The sequence below is a fragment of the Octopus bimaculoides genome, chromosome 16 (assembly GCF_046866305.1).
Source record: "Octopus bimaculoides isolate indiv1 chromosome 16, ASM4686630v1, whole genome shotgun sequence".
Lineage (NCBI taxonomy): Eukaryota > Metazoa > Mollusca > Cephalopoda > Octopoda > Octopodidae > Octopus > Octopus bimaculoides.
In genome coordinates this window covers 49,739,272-49,760,111 of record NC_142943.1, presented here as the reverse complement: position 1 = coordinate 49,760,111, position 20,840 = coordinate 49,739,272, and the positions used below count along the sequence as shown (strand labels likewise).

The window sequence follows — 20,840 nt, the reverse complement described above, 5'->3', positions numbered from 1 at the left end:
CGAAAACTATCTGATTAAGCAATGGTGGCTCTTCTACTGTTATCTTCCACATGTTTATGCAAATATTTCTGCACCTAGCAGTTGATGACTACAAGGATCAATAGAGGCCCTCGATGGAGTACTGTTCGTACATCAAAGAGAGTTCTGTTGCCATTCTCATAGACATCCTGAATCATATGAGGCTGAAAAGTTCATAGGCTGACCAAGATACTCTCATGGAATGCAACCAAATTAGGTTTATTTTTCAACAAAGTGCCCTGTGTGGTTCACACACATCGTCCATCGGTGTTGCAGTGCTTGGATCCCAATGGTGAAGAATCTTTCATTCTGTTAGCCATACTGGGGCATTGTGTTAAAGGTTTAGTTGAACAAATCAACTCCAATACATGTTTTTTAAAGCCTAGTACATATTCTATCAGAGCTTTTTGTCAGACAACTAAGTTACAGGGACATAAACAAACCAGCACTGATTATCAAGTGGTGGGGAGGGGTCACAAGCACAAAACACACAAACACACACAAACACATGATGGGCTTCTTTCAGTTTCCATCTACCAAATTCACATTGGCCCAGGGAGATAGTCGAAGATATTTTACCAAAAGTGCTGCAAAGTGGTACTGAAACCCCAAAACACATGAGGTTTCCATATATCAAATTCACTCACAAAGCATTAGTCAACCCAAGGACAGTAAAAGACACATGCTCATCAAAATGCTGCCACACAGTGGAACTGAACTGAAAACCACAAGGCTGCAAAGCAGGCTTCTTAACCACACAGCTGTAGACTTAAATAATCAAAACAGAAATAACATTTGAAAAACATTTTATTCGTTTATTGATTAAAAACTAACATCTACATATGATATATTATGGTACATGATGTATAAACATTAAAAAAATAGTCTGTATACTATAGATGGTAAGTGTTACATCATAGAAATGATGGAATAAATTTCTTTGAACAGTCGATGGAATAAATACTTAAGAATACAAAATGACAATTGTAAAATGTTTTGACAGAATCTCAGAAGGTTCAGGATTTCACTGCTGCAATAGTTTCTGTTGATGCCGCCGCTTGGGGTTGGCTGACTTGATTGATGTAACCAAGTTTTTTGATATCTTTGCTGACAACATTGAAAGTTACATTCACAAATCCTTGAGTTCTCACTCTACAAACTATAATATATAACGAAAACAACAACAATGATAATAATAATAATAATAATAATAATAATAATAATAATAATGCTGGATTATAGATATAGAGTGCCCAGCTGACAACAAGGTATGCAATAAGGAAGAAAGAAAGGAGGAGGAGGAGGGGGAGGAGGATAAGAGGTGATGAGGGGGTGGGAGGGGAGGGGTGAGGAGGAGAGGGGAGAGAGGGAGGGAGGGGGAGAAGGTCAACAGAACTTTTGAAAACGAGACATTGGTACTACAGAGTCAGACATGGTTTCAGGTTGGTTGATACCAAAAGGGTTAATGATTATTCATTGTTTTGAATTAATTATGCATTATCTCTCAGCTTTGAGATTTCAATGATGTGACTGTTTATTTATTTTTTTTTTTTTTTTTAGGATGACACAACAGGATGAGAGTGAAAGGTTAGATATGGACACTTTGAACAGAAAACAGTTAGAATGTTTTGACCAGATATGGCCAGTCAAAATTTTAAAGGTTTAAATGGTAAACTACTTTTTGTGTAAAACGGAACTGAGAAAACTGAATTCATTTACCTTCTCTGCCTTCTCCAAGAGCAACAATCCTTGCATCAACAAATTCAGGACGTCTGCCAAGCAACCAGCTTGTGAATTTCTGCAGCAGGGAGGTGGATTCAGGAACAAACATTGGTATACAACACGTGTGTCTAAGAAAAGAGAGAACAAAATTATGATAAAAGAAATTAGCATGGATGCTATTTTATTCTTTTAGTTCTTTCACCTATTGACCACAGCCATGCTGGAGAACCACCTGGAAAGGTTTGAGTCATTCATACCATCACCATCACAATCATCATGTAACGTCCGCTTTCCATGCTGGTATGGGTTGGATGGTTTCACTGATAACTGGTAAGCTGGGGGCGCTGCACCAGGTTCCGATCTGATTTGGCAAGGCCTCTACGGTTGGATGCCCTTCCTAACACCAGCCACTCTGAGAGTGTAGTGGGTGTTTTTTACATGTGTGTATATATATATATATATATATATATATATATATATATATATATATTACGGGCATATGGCATAGTGCGGGCTACTAACCCCAAGATTCTGAGTTCAATTCCAGGCAGTAACCTGAACAATAAAAATGAGAAGAAGAAGAAGAAGAAGAAGAAGAAGAAGAAGAAGAAGAAGAAGAAGAAGAAGAAGAAGAAGAAGAAAATGATGATGATGATGATGATGACATAGAAAAATACCTTAGGAATAAGAGCCCAAGTTCAAAATTTCTCCAAGACACCTGATAAAGGTTGGAGGGTATATCAGCCAAAACGTGTTAACAAACAAGATGAAGACAAATATTCGTCAAATGTAAATAATGTAAATAATGTGTGTGTGTGTGTGTGTGTATATATATATATATATATATATATATAGAGAGAGAGAGAGAGAGAGAGAGAGAGAGAGAGAGAGAAAGAGAGATTAAATATTGATTTGAATGGTCTTGAAGACTTACAAATATGTGATTAGAACTTGTTGAGGACTGACAACATGAAGGGTATATAACGAGAGGAGGAGGAGGAGGAAACTTTCTGGTGCTAACAGATCAAACTCAACTGTGGTTAGGCCAATGACATAGATGTCACTGGCTTCTGTAAAGAAGTGGAAGCACTGTGTCACGATAATTAACAAGTAATTAACATTAGAAGTATGAAGTTGTGGCTTCTACATAGTACAGTGAGAACAATTCATGCTGCGAGTGAAAGTGTGAACACTTTGAAGTAAGGGTGTTCTTGCCATGCCGCAAATTCTTAAAATAGGAGCTAATTAGAGAGAGAGAGAGAGAGAGAGAGAGAGAGAGGCAGAGAGAGAAGCACAGAGAGAGACAGACAGACAGACAGAGACAGAGACCAAGTGAAACTATCCACACTGCCATCTTGAAAAATGAGAGTACAATGGAAAATGTAGTCTGGATATATATACTCATCATCCTCCTCCTCATCATCATCATCGTTTAACATCCGCTTTCCATGCTAGCATGGGTTGGACGATTTGACTGAGGACTGGTGAACCAGATGGTTACACCAGGCTCCAATCTGATTGGGCAGAGTTTCTACAGCTGGATGTTCTTCCTAATGCCAACCACTCCTAGAGTGTAGTGGGTGCTTTTACGTGCCACCAGCACGAAGGCCAGTCAGGCAGTACTGGCAACGGCCACGTTCAAAATGATATATTTTGTGTGCCACCCACACAAGAGCCAGTCCAACGGCACTGGCAATGACCTTGCTCGAATGTTTTTCACGTGCCACCTGCACAAGTGCCAGTAAGGCGACACTGGTAACGATCATGCTCAAATGGTGGTATTTACATGCCACTGGCACAGAAGCCAGACAGCTGCTCTGGCGATGATCACGCTCAGACGGTGCTCTTAACGCTCCACCGGTACAGGTGCCATAACGATTTCAATCACTTGCCCCAACAGGTCTTCACAAGCCAAGTTTAGTGTCCAATGAAGGAGAGGTTGGCATGGATGCCAGTCGTCGAATTTGGTTCGATTTCGATTTCACTTGCCTGAATGTAAGCGTGTGTGTGTGTGTGTCTGTGTGTGTGTGTGTGTGTGTATGTGTGTTTGTGAGTGTGTGTGTGTTTATTTCTCTTGGTTTTAACATACCACAATAGTTTTAAATTGGCGTCACTATCACATAAACAGTGTTCTTCATTTCAAATGAATTCTATGAAAACATGTCACGCCATGGAGAAATATTACCTTACATGGAAGCAGGTGAGGGTTGGCAGCAGGAAAAGCAACCAGCCGCCTCAGCAAATTGCATCTGATCCATGTGAGCATGGGAAAGTGGATGCGAAATGATGACAATGACGACGATGATGACAATTATGAAAATGACAATGATGATAAGAACAATGACGATGACAATGATGATGACTATATGAAACGAAAAACTAATGAGTTGGCTGAAGCACTTTTTTCTGACGTAGGTTTAATGCACCCAGCCATACTACTCTGAAGTGGAAGAACTGGGCATAGCTGTGACAAAAAGCCAAGGTCATTTGCTCATTTCCCAACACTGCACATGCCAAAGTTGTTTACAATCAATACCCTCGATAACAGAGTATAACTATAACAAACATGATTTAGAAACAGGATCTGCTTTTTGTGATTTCTTTGGAAATGATTTGTTATCTGTTATTCTGACTCTAATAAAAGGAAATGGGTTATCTGCAAAGTTTAAAATCTTAATTAATTTTCGTGAAAGAAAAAAAAAATAATTAATTTTTGAATTTAATAAAAATAAAAAAAACTTCGTTTTTTCTTTTCTTTTGTATTGGTAAACACCAGTTAATATAATGTCAAGTTAAAGAATATTAACTGAGGGAGATGATTATAGTAGTGTGAGGGTTATAGAAGTAGCAATATTAGTAGGGAAAAGGGTGAAGGAGGAGATCAATAAAGATGATGATGATGATGATGATGATGATGATGATGATGACGATGACGATGATGATGATGTGGATGAAGTCAGCAATGATGATGATGATGATGATAAGGATAATAATAGTGTAGGAAATGATGAGAGTGTAATGATATTGATAATTATATTCGTACAGTGTAACGTCAAAACTCAAGAATTAGTACTAACCTGGCACCCTATTTTTCCTTCTATACCAGGATGACAGGCATAATATTTTGATGTAGGGAAATGGTCTCATCTGGTGCTCAACTGTCTCAGTCTCTATACTGTTAAAAAGTTCTCTTCACACAACAATGTAGTTTTGGGTTCAATCCCACTGTATGGTACCTTGGACAGACGTATTCTTCTATAGCTTAAAGTTGACCAAAACCTCATGAGTGAAATTTAGTAAATGGAAACTATGTAGAAGCCTGTCAAAGGGTTTGATCCTATTCTAGGTTGACAGATGTAAACTGCCACATCTGTTTTAACACCAACACCACCCTAGCCCTTGGACAATTTTAGTGAAGCCTACACCATGGCAAATATTCTGCTATGGTCTCCAATCTGAGAATAACTTCTCCCCTTCTTCTCATTAGTCTTGAAGGATCTATGATGGGTCACAAAAGCTGTCTTTTCTTTGATTTAGCCATTAAAAAAAATGACATTAAGATATTTAGGATGTTTATCACTTACCCAGCTTTTATTTGAATTTTTAGTTTAATATCTAACAAAATATTGAGTTACTTCTACCTGCTGTTTTAGGAGGTCAAGTGACTAGTAACAATTTCCCTGATTAACAGGTAATTAATTAGTTTAGCTGATAGAACAACTAGAACCCATATTTATCAAAACCAACATTTGATGGAAGATTTGAAATAGAGACTTTTCAGTGGGACCCTCTACTCTACAAAAGCTGAAAATTGATGTTTTATGCTTTGTGTAATATGCTAGTCCCAGCCAAAAAGCATCAAGGGCTTGAAGCTCCACTATTAGCTCCAATGATATACTAAAAATTCATTATAGTATCCTTCATTCAAGTGTTTGTGGAGGGACCTTCTCTTAGTGCAGATCCCAATTTGAACAAATTAGTCTAATTAGATTAAAACCAGACATGATTCCAAGTAAACTGAATATGTCTTTGGCACATATTAGAGCATTATATGACTTTGGGCCCAGCACAGAGTAAAATGTTACATATTAGCTTGAAAAATGTCATGTCCTAAAAAAATCTATTTCAACACTTCTCTTACTTACAGACCATAAAACTAAATACCACAAGCCATCTGTCTGACACTCTAACAATTCTTCCATTCCACGACACTGAAACCATTAAACGACATTAAGATAAATTTCCTTTCACGAAAGTAATAATAACCCTTTCTATAATAGGCACAATGCCTGAAATTTTGGGGGAGGGGAATAATCGATTACATTCCCCCCACCCCCACCATTCAAATGGTACTTTATTTTATCAGACCCGAGAGGATGAAAGGCAAAGTTGACTCCAGCGGAATTTGAACTTAGAACGTGAAGGCAGACGAAATACCACTAAGCATTTCACCCGGTGTGCTAATGATTCTGCCAGCTCGATGCCTTAATAATAATAATGATAATAATAATAATAATAATAATAATAATAATAATAATAATAATAATACAAGATGACAAGGAAGAGGAGGAGGATTGAAGGACAAATGAAAATTAGTATGATTTTTTCTTTTTTAAAGAATTTATTACACACACACACACAAATCACATGGAAAACAACAGTGTACAAAAATGAAATGAGATATCCCGAAAGAGGACAGCACCCTAAGGTCAATCAAAGGAACCCTGCAGATTAAGGATTACTTTGACTACCAAAGGAAAGTGTCCTTTCTTAGTTGTGATCTCTGGCTGACAAGTGTATGCTGAATGTAGACCCATCTCCCAAAGTTATCTCTGACAACTTTCATCCATATTTCAAGAACTTCACAGGAGAGGAACAACTCCCTCTCCTTTTCCAACTTCTTCTTTGAATGGAACTTAAAGAATTTAATGAGGACTTGGCCAAAGGGGAAAATATCTGCCTTCAGTTCTTTCAATCTGGTTCAGCATAGAATCACTTTCACATAATAATAACATTAACAAACTGGTGTTCGAAATTCAAATGTAGTTCTAAGAGAAAACCTGATACAAAATTTGAAGATTTATAAATGAAAGCATAAAACAAAACAAAACAAAACAAAGGAAAATGGCAGGTATTCAAAAATTGGTAATGATGAAGTTATCACCAGAAAAAAAAAAATTGAAAAAAGTTTTTTAAATCAGAAAAATTATAATTAAAGGAATATCTGTAATAGCAGAGGAAAACCTTTGTTAAGGGAAATTAATTAAATTAACACTTCATTATAATCAAACATTATCTAATTAATCCTTTGCTAGAACTGCTTTACATATGTAATTGATGCCCATGTTACAGGCATCATTGTCACATTCATCATCATCATCTTCCTGCTAACTTACTCATGGTACATTTTTGGCTTCTTGAACATGGAAGAAATTCATTAATTCAAAAATATCTTACCTGCCAGGAATTATAGGAACATGGCACATTCCATAACCGCGGACCACATCATTGCCAAAAGTGTCTAATCCATAGGCATGAACAACAATACGAGGCCCTACAACAACAAAAGTAAATTTTATTATTATTATTATTATTATTATTATTATTATTATTATTATTATTATTTTTATCGTTATTATTATTATTATTTTTATCGTTATTATTATTATTATTAATATTATTATTGAGTGAGAGAGCAATGCATGTCATCAAAATGATACTGGGGTAAAATATACGAAGCCCAGTATACCCATCATGACTACCCGTCTGATAAGGGTACACCAGGCACATGCATCACAACCATATGTGCACAACATGGTGATCTCATATCAAGATAAACAGTGCATGACTTTGAAGCTGGGGTCCAGTTAGAATTTTCTTCAGGTTGAGTAGCACATCCCACTGAAAAGGTCACTGAATGAAGGAATAAAGGTTGTTTAAGGATGTTGAATGAAACACTCATGTTTCCAGAAGTGAATTATTCAAAGCCCAAAGAATTCCTCTCAACACATGGCATTGATGCTCCCCCCGCTACTTCTGCTCATGATCACAGATACACATATCATCGGCCACCAAGAGACATGCTCAATTGGTTAAGGCCAAACAACTGACAAGCAAATCTGTCGTATTAAGCAGAATATTTGCTGTAGCCCATCCTTTTTATACCAAGACAAAACAATGTACATGATAGCACTTCCAATCAATTAAGATCAGAAGCGATGAGAGCCACTGCCTGGTATTGCATCAGAGTGTTATTATCATCATTACTACTACTACTACTACTACTACTATTATTATTATTATTATTATTATTATTATTATTATTAAAGACAGTGAGCTGGTACAATCATTAACATGTCAGACAAAATGCTTAGCGGCATTGTGTCTGTCTTTATGTTCTGAGTTCAAACTCCACTGAGCTTGACTTTGCCTTTCATCCCTTCAGGGTTGATAAGTTAAGTATCAGTGAAACACTGGGGTCGATGTAATCAACTATCCTCCTCCCCCAAATTCCAGGCCTTGTGCCTTCTAGCAGAAAGGATTATTATTATTATTATTATTATTATTATTATTATTATTATTATTATTATTATTATTACTTAATTGCTCTATTTGAAGAATTTGTAATAGGAAATTCCTTACATGCCTAGCTAACATATAAAACGCTGTAATTCCTATTAGCAAATGAAACATGTGTAATGGTGAATAAATAATACCAATAAATTTTCCAGCTTCCTGTTTTATCATATATATATTATATACATACATACATACATACATACATACATACATACAAGTGTATAAAATTTCAATTTGTCATCAACATATGCCTAAATTCTTCCTTGAGAATTTCAAAGACAATCCTCAATCCATTGTGTGGCAGATAAAAATCAATCAATAATGCCACTTAAACTGCTTAGAATTATCTTATTTCCTTCAGACCTTCTGTGTTCGGTCAACTGTAAGAAATTGTAGTTTAGTAAGATAATCCATATTTACCACAAGGTGTAGTACTACTATTTCCTAGAACTTGAATATATCTATCCTTATAGGTGACCTGTCAAAAGTCTTTAAAGAAATGCCTGAGTATCTCTCAAGTTGCATCTACTTATCAATAATATAACCACTTACATGCCATAAAATCTACAATGAAATAGCTAAGTTAATGTTGCCTTTCAGCTTCCTTCTGTCCAATATTATAGTCATTTGGTATTACTATGTCAACATGATTGTCATTTTTGTCTGGGAAAAATGATGCCTGGTTAAGTGTTTGCTAGCATGTGGCCCATCAATATCCGAAAATTCCACAGCATTTTTACATTTCTAAAACAGTTGAAGATACATAAGTACTAACAAGTTCAAACTAACTGACCAAGTCTATAGAAAGCAGTTTTTCTGTGCTATTGAGGTCAAATATATCTTTAAAAAATTGTATTTATTCCATGGCTTAGTCAGTAGAGGAATGGGTAACCTTTGACCTTTTTTAAAGAGTTTCAAGGCTGGTCACAGAGAGAGAGGAGGATATTGTCTTCAGAATGGACTCTGTTCAAGGAACCTACCGGCTGATTAACGATCTTAAACTATGCAAGAACTAAAATAGTTCCACTGACTGATTTCCATATAGTAAATATCTACTAGAGTCCACTCACAGGGCATTTGCCGAGCTGAAACTCTGGCTGAAGACACTTATCCAAGATGCTAATGTGTAAGATCAAACACAAAACATTAAAGATACAAAAATGAATTTCTTGACTAAACAACCATGACTAAAGGATATTTTGATAAAATATGCTGTACTGAATCAGGAAATAGACTCACAAGCATTGCCTCTCAATGTGCCTCTATGGTACACACATGTCTGTAATGTGTTTGTACAACTGTTCTTAACCTGAATTGATTCATGTAAGCTAATGTTAGATTCCTTTGTTGTTCATGTAGAAGACAATATAGCTCATGGAAGGACTCTCAAGAAGGAACTATCTGCCTCAAATCACATTCTATCATCTGTAATAACCCTGTAATAACCCTCAAATCACATTCTATCATCTGTAATAACCGTGTAGCATTCAGGTTACTCTGTCAAACGTAATGCTTATTTATATACATTGTGTTAAATTAACCATGAATTATCTTGCAATTGTATGTTATTACAATGGCATTGTAGAGTAGGTGTGAGAAGAGAGATCTGGTCAGTTTAGATATAAAACAGGTTTAATATTTGGGTCAAATATGGCTGGTTTAAATACTAAAGGGCTAAAAGAAGAAGGATATATTAGATAATATACACAGAAACAAATTGTCAGAAAAGACAGGCAGGATGGTCACTGTTAGAATGGGTGGGATCATAAGTCTGCTCACTAAGAGCATTCTTGTGGTTGAACAACAACAACAACAACAACAAAGAACATATTTTCATAGTCTTTCATTCTTATTGTTAGGCCTATTGTTTGATTTTCTTTTCTGTGGCTTCTTTAATTTTACGGAATCAAATTCAATTTTTTAGGAAGATTTTGGTGCTCCATTGTTGATCAATTTCCTACATTCCTTTCACCATCTTCTTCTCAATAAAAATACATACATGCTTCCAAAAATGGTAGCCATGTCTTCTTCAAATCACACACTACCACAATCCAAAAAAAAAAAAACGTGCACATTAGATGATGTATTCCATAAATATACTAAAATTGAAAATAAAAAATAAAAAATTGAGACGGTCAGAGCCAGAATAATTTTGACCACAGATCTTCTGGATCTTAACTGATTAGGGAGCTAAGCAGCAGTGGTGACTACAAATACTAACTACAATCACTATCACTGCTACTATCACTACAACAACCACCACCACCACCACTGCTGCTGCCACCACCACCTGATGCACAATAGATTCTTGCTTACTCTTCCTGTAACATTCGAGCAATGGATTTTATGAAGATTTTTTGGTAAGTCTAAAGTCTTGCAACACTATAAGAAGAACATTAACAGCATCCATCTCACTAGTCGCAGATGTCTACCATAGGCAAACACTTCCCAATGTTCCAATTCAATTCTTTGAAAAATCTCCGCATGAAATTTTAAATGAAAAAAATATAGAAAAGCAATGTTCAGATGCTGCAAATATAATTTTGATAAATTGAAAAAAATTAATGTAAAAACTTTTTAAACAATACAGAATTTTCATTATTTACATTATTTACATTTGACGGATATTTGTCCTCATCTTGTTTGTTGTTAACACAACGTTTCGGCTGATATACCCTCCAGCCTTCGTCAGGTGTCTTGGGGAAATATCGAAGGCTGGAGGGTATATCAGCCGAAACGTTGTGTTAACAACAAACAAGATGAGGACAAATATCCGTCAAATGTAAATAATGTAAATAATGTAAATAATTCCTCATCTCTTAAATATAGAACTGTAATACAGAATTTTTATGAAAAATACAATGGAAAGAAACCTGAAAGAAAGCAAATAAAAACGTATAAAGCAGCATAAAATTTAACTAAATATGATCAATAGAAAAATCAAAACTTTAATAATTTTTTATAAAAAATTGAAAATTTACAAACCATAAATGAAAAACATATTCTATCTTTTCTTTTATCTTTCACTTGCTTCAGTCATTTTTGAATGTGGTCATGCTGGGGCACCACCTTGAAAAGTTTATTAGTCAGACAAATCGATCCTGGACTTATTTTTTTAAAGCTTGGTACTTATTGTATCGGGCTCTTTCATCAAACCGCTAAGTCACAGGAATGTAAACATACCAACACCAGTTAGTTGTCATGCGATGGTGGGGGACAAACACAGACACAAAGTCACATACACACACACACACACAGATATATACAAATACATATGACAGGCTTCTTTCAGTTTCCATCAACCAAATCCATTCACAAGACTTTGGTTGGCGCAAGGCTATAGTAGAAGATACCTGGGACCATGTTATTGAGAGGTAAGTTTCTTAGCACACAGTTACACCTGTGCTTAATGGTAAGGTTGCAAAACATATACAAACTATATACAAGTTTAGCTGGGAAATGCCTCAACCAGACACAGACTCATATTGTTTAACATACCTCAAGCAATTATTACAGGTTGTTTCTTCACCAAATTATATGTCCAGTGGTTTGTTTGAAACACTTGAAATGCTATTTCAGCTTTCCTTTTGCATTTTCAAGCAAACTGTCTGAGATGCTGATGAGGCATTTCAGCATTTCATCCGCAACTCTAGTTTAAATCATCCTCATTGATTGTTGTTGCTGTTCATTGATATTAAGTGACTTTCTCTTTCACATATCGGTGCATATGCATTAGCAGTGAATTAGCGATGACTACATTGAATAAAAATGTATTTCTCCTAACTTATAACTAGATTGGAACTGATCAGTATAACCTACTTCATTCATATTCTGTTGTGAAGAGTAATGATTGAGAAGCAAATCATTTTTCTTCAAACTGCTATTATTCTGTTCCTTGGTTGTAAGTTGTCTCTCGATTATTGCAGTCATAAATAAAAGCATTAACTCTTTAGCATTCAGTTTACTCTGTCAAATGTAACATTTATTTATTCACTTTGCACTGAATTAATCATAGAGCAGTCTGGCATTAGGAAGGGCATCCAGATGTAGAAAATCTATCTTAATGAACTCTATTATGTGGATGTTAAAATGTTGAGGAGGAGTAGGAGGAGCAGGAGGAGCAAAAAGAGCAGAAGGAGCAGAAGGAGCAGGAGGAGCAGAAAGAGTAGGAGGAGCAGAAAGAGTAGGAGGAGCAGAAGGAGTAGGAGGAGGAGTAGCAGAGAATGATGATGATGATGACAATGGCAACAATGACAAGAAGGAGGAGGCAGTGGTGAATGATGATGATGATGATAAAAACCATGACAGAACAAGTTCATTGGCCTACAAAAATCACAAGCAGGTACAGGGTTTATTCCAGTCTCAATCATTCAACCAAAACAGACTTCCATCTCTACATTAATTGTATCCGGTCAGGTCGTGGGTGGGGGTATCAGCAATGAGTGCACCACACCTCAATTAAGCCACCATTAATTCCTGCTCAAGGCCTGCATGGAATTAATAGCATCGTAGACTTTAATTAAGATGGTGTTCCATACATCTGACATTATTATTAGTCTTCTCATCCATAATAATTTTATATAGATTTGAAATATTTATCTTTATGTCATTATTGTGTTGTCCTAATATTGATCCTGAAGACTCAGGCATGTTTACAGCATGGAATTGATTTTTTCCCATTTGTTTACATTTGTATTGCTGTCTTCATTCTGAATTCCATGGCTGCTAATCGCAGAAATACTAATATCTGTGTTGCCTAAAATAAAAGGAAAACAGTTTCTTTGGGCATTCTCAGCAACTTCATAGATAAAACTTTTTTAAATTCCTCACCAAAAGTCTTTCAAGTCAATTGAGTAAGCAACTTCAATTCGAAAAGACTGTGCAAGAACACACAATTGAAATAGCTCTTATTTGATGCCAATATTCTTTACCACTCTAGGCACAAGGCCTGAAATTTTGGGGGAGGGGGGGCAGTCAATTAGATCAGCCACAGTACGCAACCTCGTGGAGCCTTAGGTGTTTTTCGCCCAATAAACACTCACAACGCCCGGTCTGGGAATCAAAACCGCGATCCTATGACTGCAAATTCACTGCCCTAACCACTGGGCCATTGCTCCTCCACACTGAGGTAGTAAAAGCGGGTTATCCTACAATGAATTTATGTCCCATCTAGGAAGGAATATATTTGTCCCTTAGGAACCACAAAACTGGCCCTATGCTCGTTAAGGAGTATGTGGACTGGCCAAACCTAATCTTTTAGTATCATCACAAATTAAATAATGAACTAAATTATAAATTTCAAAGGTATAAAAAGAGATGTGGAGTTACTTACAGCCAAATGGGTTGGTACTTTTAAATGTGATGTTCAATGGAAAGTTCCAGACATGTATTTGACGTCTGTCAGGACTTTTCTTTGTCACTTGGGTAATGCCCTCCTCCAAACCCTGCAACAACACAATGAAAAGAAAGCATTAACATCTTCTAAAAAAAAAAAAAAGCAAAAGATAGGCAGGAAGAACACAATGAATAATGTAGAATAGGAAAGAGAACTGGAGAGAAAAGAAAATGAAACAGGATGGTCACAACTGGAATTTCGATCATAAACCTGCTTCTTTACAATTTAGAGTTAACTCTGAGTTGAACAACAACAACAACATAAATAAAAAATATAGATCGTGCAAAAAAGGGTAAATAAAAAGTAAAGGCGTTCCCTGCTGGATGGATCCCTCTTCATACCTGAAGGATTTGGTTGTACAACTAAATGGAGGCACATGGCTTAGTGGTTAGGGTGTTGGACTCAAGATCATAAGATAGTGGTTTCGATTCCTGACTGGGCAATGTGGTGTGTTCTTGACCAAAACACTTCATTTCACGTCGTTCCAGTCTACTCAGCAGGTAAAAATAAGTAGTCCTGTGGTGGACTGGTGTTCCATCCAGGAGGAATATATACACCAGAGAAACAGGACACAGTCGTGTGTCGATAAGCCAGCTGGAGGAGATGTCCTCCTGGGGCTAAAAGCAACAGTAACATCCACCCCTAGGGGTCAGCCACACTTAAGTGGCAATATACTACACTTTATCGTGCAGTTACTGTTAATACTTCATTTAGAGAATTAACATTGCTTGTTTTCACCTTTTCAATATCAGTGAAGAATGTCACTGGAAAAGAAGATATAAGGTTTGCCAGGTTTTGTCTCTCTCACCAAGGTCATCAGCTGTCGAACGCCGACGAAGGGAAATAACCCTGAAATCCGGATACGTTCGTGCTGCTGGTCGAGGTGAGAGGGATAACTCCCTTGGCAAACAGGACACAGTCGTGTGTCGATAAGCCAGCTGGAGGAGATGTCCTCCTGGGGCTAAAAGCAACAGTAACATCCACCCCTAGGGGTCAGCCACACTTAAGTGGCAATATACTACACTATATATATATATATATATATATATATATATATATATATATATATATATATTTGTGAAGGCACGTGGCTTAGTAGTCAGGGTATTCAGCTCACAATCGTAAAGTTGTGAGTTCAATTCCCAGTGACGCGTTGTGTCAATGAGCAAGACACTTTATTTCACATTGGTCCAGTCCACTCAGCTGGCAAAAATGAATAGTATCCGTATTTCAAAGGGCCACCCTTGTCACACTGAATCTCCCTGAGAGCTATGAGAAGGGTACATGTGTCTGTGGAGTGTTCAGCCACTTGCAGCCATTTCACGAGCAGGCTGTTCTGTTGATCGTATCAGCTGGGACCCTCGTTGTAGTAACCGACGGAGTGCTCCTTATATATATATTTATATATGATAGGCTTCTGCACAGTTTCTGTCTGCCAAATTCATTTACAAGGCATTGGTTGGCCTGGGGCTATAGTAGAAGACACTTGCTCAAAGTGTCATGGAATAGGACTGAACCTAAAACCATGTGGATGCAAAAAGAGCTCCTTCACCACACAATGTATCTCTTTTACTCTTTTACTTGTTTCAGTCATTTGACTGCGGCCATGCTGGAGCACCGCCTTTTAGTCGAGCAAATCAACTCCAGGACTTATTCTTTGTAAGCCTATTACTTATTTTATCAGTCTCTTTTGCCGAACTGCTAAGTTACGGGGATGTAAACACACCAGCATCAGTTGTCAAGCAATGTTGGGGGGGAACAAACACAGACACAAACATACACACACACATACATATATATATATATATATATATATATATATATATATATATATATATATACATATACGACGGGATTCTTTCAGTTTCCATCTATCAAATCCACTCACAAAGCTTTGGTCGGCCCAAGGCTATAGTAGAAGACACTTGCCCAAGGTGCCACGCAGTGGGAATGAACCTGGAACCATGTGGTTGGTAAGCAACACAGCCACTCCTATGCCTAATTCTCACACCACTCTGGCACCTAAGCTGACTGAGATACATAGAAAATTAAAATATAATGCACAACAACATGCCTGCTGGGGCTTTGAACTCACTATCTCTCAGACGGTCATCCAATACTTTATCCTCACTGCCACTGGATACTACCACTACTACTGTGTGCTGGCCAATATTAATTCATTTATTAATTCCATCACAGCACAAGCCACGACATGTCAAAATGATTCAGTGGTGGACAATAAGGACTAGTAATCAAATTACTAAGTTTAGACTGCGATCGATAAATCCACTTCTTCATGTCTGTCTGTTTTCTATTTTAGCTCATTAAGAAAAATGACAGAAAAGATATTAAAACAGGAAATAACCAACATAAAAAAATGAAAAAAATCATTTTGAAAAACAGCAAGTTTTTCTCTTTCCTTTTTTTTTTTTTTTTTTTGAGGCTCCCTGCATTAATTATGTTAATATAAACTTAATAACTGCTGTATATGTTGAAGGCATTTTGGAGTAACTTTCCACAGAAGTTTTAGCTTGAATTTCTTATATATATATATATATATATATATATCACATATTTTCAATTGTTTCCATTGTCATTAAAACGAACCAGTGATGCACACAAAGAACTTGCTCACACCATTCCTCCTGCGGGTGTTTACATGCCATCCAATGCTACAATGGAGAATCTCGTATTCCTTATTAAACATGGACAAAATTGCTGATGTTGAGCCATCAGGACAAGTTCCTCGGATGCAAACAGCTAACAGTGATGAGGACACAAATATATTACATTTTCGTGTGCGTGTGTGTGTGTGTGTGTGTGCATGTGTATATATATTTTTTTTTTTCTTTTTTTTCTTTTCATCATATTGAATTGTTAATCCCTACACATTTTTTCTCTTTCTGCTTTTTTTTTTTTTTTTTTTGCATTCTCTCTCCATTTTGTTCCTCTTAACCATTTCTGTCGAAAAGCAGAGGCTGAAAATGTCAAAGACATTTCCATTCTTCCAATGCATCAAACTAATACATCTGCTCATTGTTCCCTCATCTGTTTTCATCTTTTACTTTCTGTAATGTTGAACCTAATAATTAATAATTATTAATTATTAATTTTCCTATATGTGATAGTGGATTTTCATCGATGAGTTCTTGAAACTTGGTTATTTTCCCTAAAACTATATATTTTATATATATTTTATCTATAAAGCTCAATTTAATTTTAATTTTTTATAAATTGATTTTAATTAAGTTTTTACCTGTAATTTTGGATTTTGTCCCTAATATTATTATTATATATATATATATATTACAAAGAATAAGTCCAGGGCTCGATTTGTTCAACTAAAGGCGATGCTCCAGCACGACCACAGTCAAATGAGTGAAACAAGTAAAAGAATAAAAGAAAAGAATATATATATAAATATATACACACACATATGCATACATATAAATATACACATATACAAACATATATACTCACAGGTAGCAAACAGGAATACAACATTCATTTTCCAATCTATGAGACTTACCTATATTTACCATAAAGATCCTGGAAGAGTTAAAAAGCATGTGGTACAAGTAAATCCAAAGATACAGTATTCAGCAATACTAATGGTATACATACCGCAGTAATAATCCAGTCATCTCCATAGACAAAACAATGACGGCAATAGATGTCATCAAATTCAGGGAACTGGAACAAAATGAGGAAAAATGTATTAAATTTAACCAATATTTATTTTGAAAAGGGCAGCAAGCTAGCAGAAACGTTAGCACACCGAGTGAAATGCTTAGCGGTATTTTGTCTGCCGTTACGTTCCAAGATCAAATTCCACCAAGGTCAACTTTGCCTTTCATCCTTTTGGGGTCAATTAAATAAGTACCAGTTACGCATTGTGGTCGATGTAACCGATTTAATCCCTTTGTCTGTCCTTGTTTGTGCCCTCTATGCTTAGCCCCATGCCCTGTGGGCAATAAAGAAATAAATATTTATTTTGAACATGAGATTATCACAAAACCCTCCAAGATATTTGGGGAGGGAATATGATGATGGTGGAGGGAGAGGTTGAATATATTTACCTCAGTGATTGCTCAGTATTACTTTGAGGAACATTGTAAAGATGAAAGACAAACTCATCCTTACTATGATCTGAACTCAGAATGTAGAAATATGTTACTATAAACTGCAGGCATTTTGATTAGTGTTCCGTCATCAATCAACTACACATCTAACAAGTAATTAGGGGAAAACTATGTGGTCACTCTACCAGCTAGAAATAACCCTTTCTACTAAAAGCACAAGGCCTGAAATTTGGGGGAGGGGACTAGTCAATTACATCGACCCCAGTATGCAACTGGTACATAATTTATCAACCCCCAAAAGGATGAAAGGCAAAGTTGACCTCAGCAGCATTTTAACTCAGAATGTAAAGACAGATGAAACGCTGCTAAGCTTTCACCTGGCATGCTATCAATTCTGCCAGTTCGCTGCCATAATAATAAACAAAAATAATGATTTCAAATTTTGCCACAAGGGCAGCTTGGGGGAGGAGATTAAGTCGATTACATCGACCCCAGTGTGTAACTGGTACTTAAGGATTTCTCACATTCAAGCTTGTAAGATTGATGTAAGGTGTTGTCAATTAAACAAAAATGAGATATGAGAAATAACTCAAGAGTGGCCAGTGGAATATATAAGAATAACATAAATAAATACAGGTACATCAAATACCATACAACATAAATTCTTGATTGATTAACATTATCTCTGCTTCTAAGGAATGTATCACAATTACCAAATGGTGTTTGAAACCAGCTTCATATGAAAAGAAGAGATAATCTCAAGAATTAAGAACTCTCCAAAATTGACATGCCATTTAGGAAATGGACAGGTTTATTGTCTGGAGACAAGAGGACAGTCATTTACACATGTTTCTATTCCAATAGGCATCATCAGCACAACAATTATCCTACCTTAACTCCAGTAGCCAATAAAACTAACCAAAGTATATAACTAGTATTTCTTTTATCAATCCCAGATGAATGAATGATAAAGAGTAAAGTCGACTCCCCTCCCGCAGCAGCATTTGAACTTACAGCATACATCTCTGAAACTAAATATAATCATAAAATATAAAATCTCTGAAACTACGGTAAAACATTAAGCCTGGCACTCTGCCATATCTTCTGCTTCCTTGCTATCAGTGTTGTCGTAAATAATCATGATTTATTCATTGTGTCACTACTTTGAAGAAAACTTCTGAGATGTTAGCATTAAATAATTCATAGTTAGAATAAATAAAGGTATTTGTTATCTTTAAGTATTTAGACAAACCATCTCCTCACATATTACATCATTCGGCTTGAAGTTCATGGAGTGTGTGAAAAATTACTCAATAACTTTGCATTGGACTTAACCTAACTTGATATATACCAAAGTGAAATGATGACATAATTTACAAGCCCCCACCCCTCTTCCCCACCCTCTGCTTCAGTGACTGTAGAACGGTCACACACCGCCTTGCTCATAAATGGATTCCATTGATATTTAGATGATTTTGGAAAATAACGTAGTATGTACAAGATTGCATAACAAAATTAAAAGATTTGATAAAGACATGAAATAATAATAATAATAATAATAATAATAATAAAAAATTTTTTTTTTTAAATGCTTTCTAATTGATGTATCAATACCAGCAGATAAATGGAAAAACTTTCAAAATACAAAGACCTGGAAATAGAGATAACTCGAATGTGGAATCTAAAAACAGAAACAATTCCTATCATAGTAGGTGCCTTAGGTATAATAAAAAAATATTCAGACAAATACATAACAAAAACACCAGGACTTACAAATATATATAACATACAGAAAATTGCACTACTGGGTACTGCACACATTCTATGCAAAACACTTTCAATACAGTAAACATAAGAGCACCACAGCAAACCACAGCACATACCCGAGGCGCACAGAGCTGCGCTCGGTAGTGAAGTGAAAGCACGTTATAAAAATAAAACTACTGAACAATAATAATAATAATAATAATAATGATGATGATGATGATGATGATGATAATAACAATCATGATAATAATAAAAATAATAACAGCAACAACACCAACAACAACACCAACAACAACAATAATAATAATAATAATAATAATAGTGGTTCTCATGGCTTCTGATCTAAACTGATTGGAAGTGTTATCATCTACATTGTTTTGTCTTGGTGTAAAAGATGGGTTACAGTACATATTCTGCTCAGTACCACAGATTTGCCTGTCATTTGTTTGACCTTAACCAGTTGAGCCTGTCCCTTAGTGGCTGACGATATGTGCATCTCTGATCATGAGCAGAAATAGTGGGGGAGCATCATGGCCATGCGTTGGGAGGAATTCTGTGGGGTTTGGATAATTTACTTTTGGAAACATGAGTGTTTCGTTAATCATCCTTAAACAATCCTTATTCAAGGACTTTTTCAGAGGGATGGGCTACTCGACCTGAAGAAAATTCTAACTGGGCCCCACCTGCCAGGTCATGCACTGTTTATCTTCATATGAGATCACCATCTCACATACATATGGTTGTGATGCATGTGCCTAGTGTATCCTTATGAGACAGGTAGTCATGATGGGTATACTGGGTTTCGTATATTTTACTCCAGTGTCATCTTGATGGCAAGCACTAATGATGATAATAATAATAATAATAATAATAATAATAATTCGTTCTTTTATTAGCCACGAGGGCTCACATAAAATAACATTAAATGACATACAACAACATAAAAGACAAAAACAGGACGATACAGTGGGTTTTACAGTGTGTAAACAATATAAATAACAATAAAAAAAATTTTTTTTATGAAAACTCCCTATAGGGGAAGCTCTTTGAGGTCCTCATGGAAAAAACCCACAAAATCATTTAGCAGCAAAGGCATGACAGCAGACAATATCATAAAAATTACTAGAATTAGGAATTAAATGTGAAAATATTACAAAATGGCTAGCAGAAAACTGCCTGGAGGGTGATCTTTCTGCTAGTAACCTTATAAATGGCAAACAGTACTAGGATTATTAAGTGTTCTTTAACTGCTCGTACGGAGTTATGATTTATTAGAA

The 20,840-nt window shown here is 36.0% G+C and overlaps 1 protein-coding gene across 1 annotated transcript in view; it reads right to left on the bottom strand.

Annotated features, from left to right (window-relative positions):
- Positions 1–807: 807 nt before the first annotated feature.
- The window catches only part of LOC106882485 (B9 domain-containing protein 1), a 51,299-nt gene continuing 31,266 nt past the window's right edge, over positions 808–20,840 (bottom strand). The window contains exons 2-6 of the mRNA XM_089364778.1: positions 17,339–17,407; positions 13,652–13,763; positions 7,198–7,294; positions 1,738–1,868; positions 808–1,177 (exon numbers count right to left, since the gene is read on the bottom strand). Of these exons, the coding sequence (XP_089220904.1) occupies positions 1,035–1,177; positions 1,738–1,868; positions 7,198–7,294; positions 13,652–13,763; positions 17,339–17,407 (552 nt within the window). The 3' untranslated portion in view covers positions 808–1,034. The remainder of the gene's footprint in view (positions 1,178–1,737; positions 1,869–7,197; positions 7,295–13,651; positions 13,764–17,338; positions 17,408–20,840) is intronic.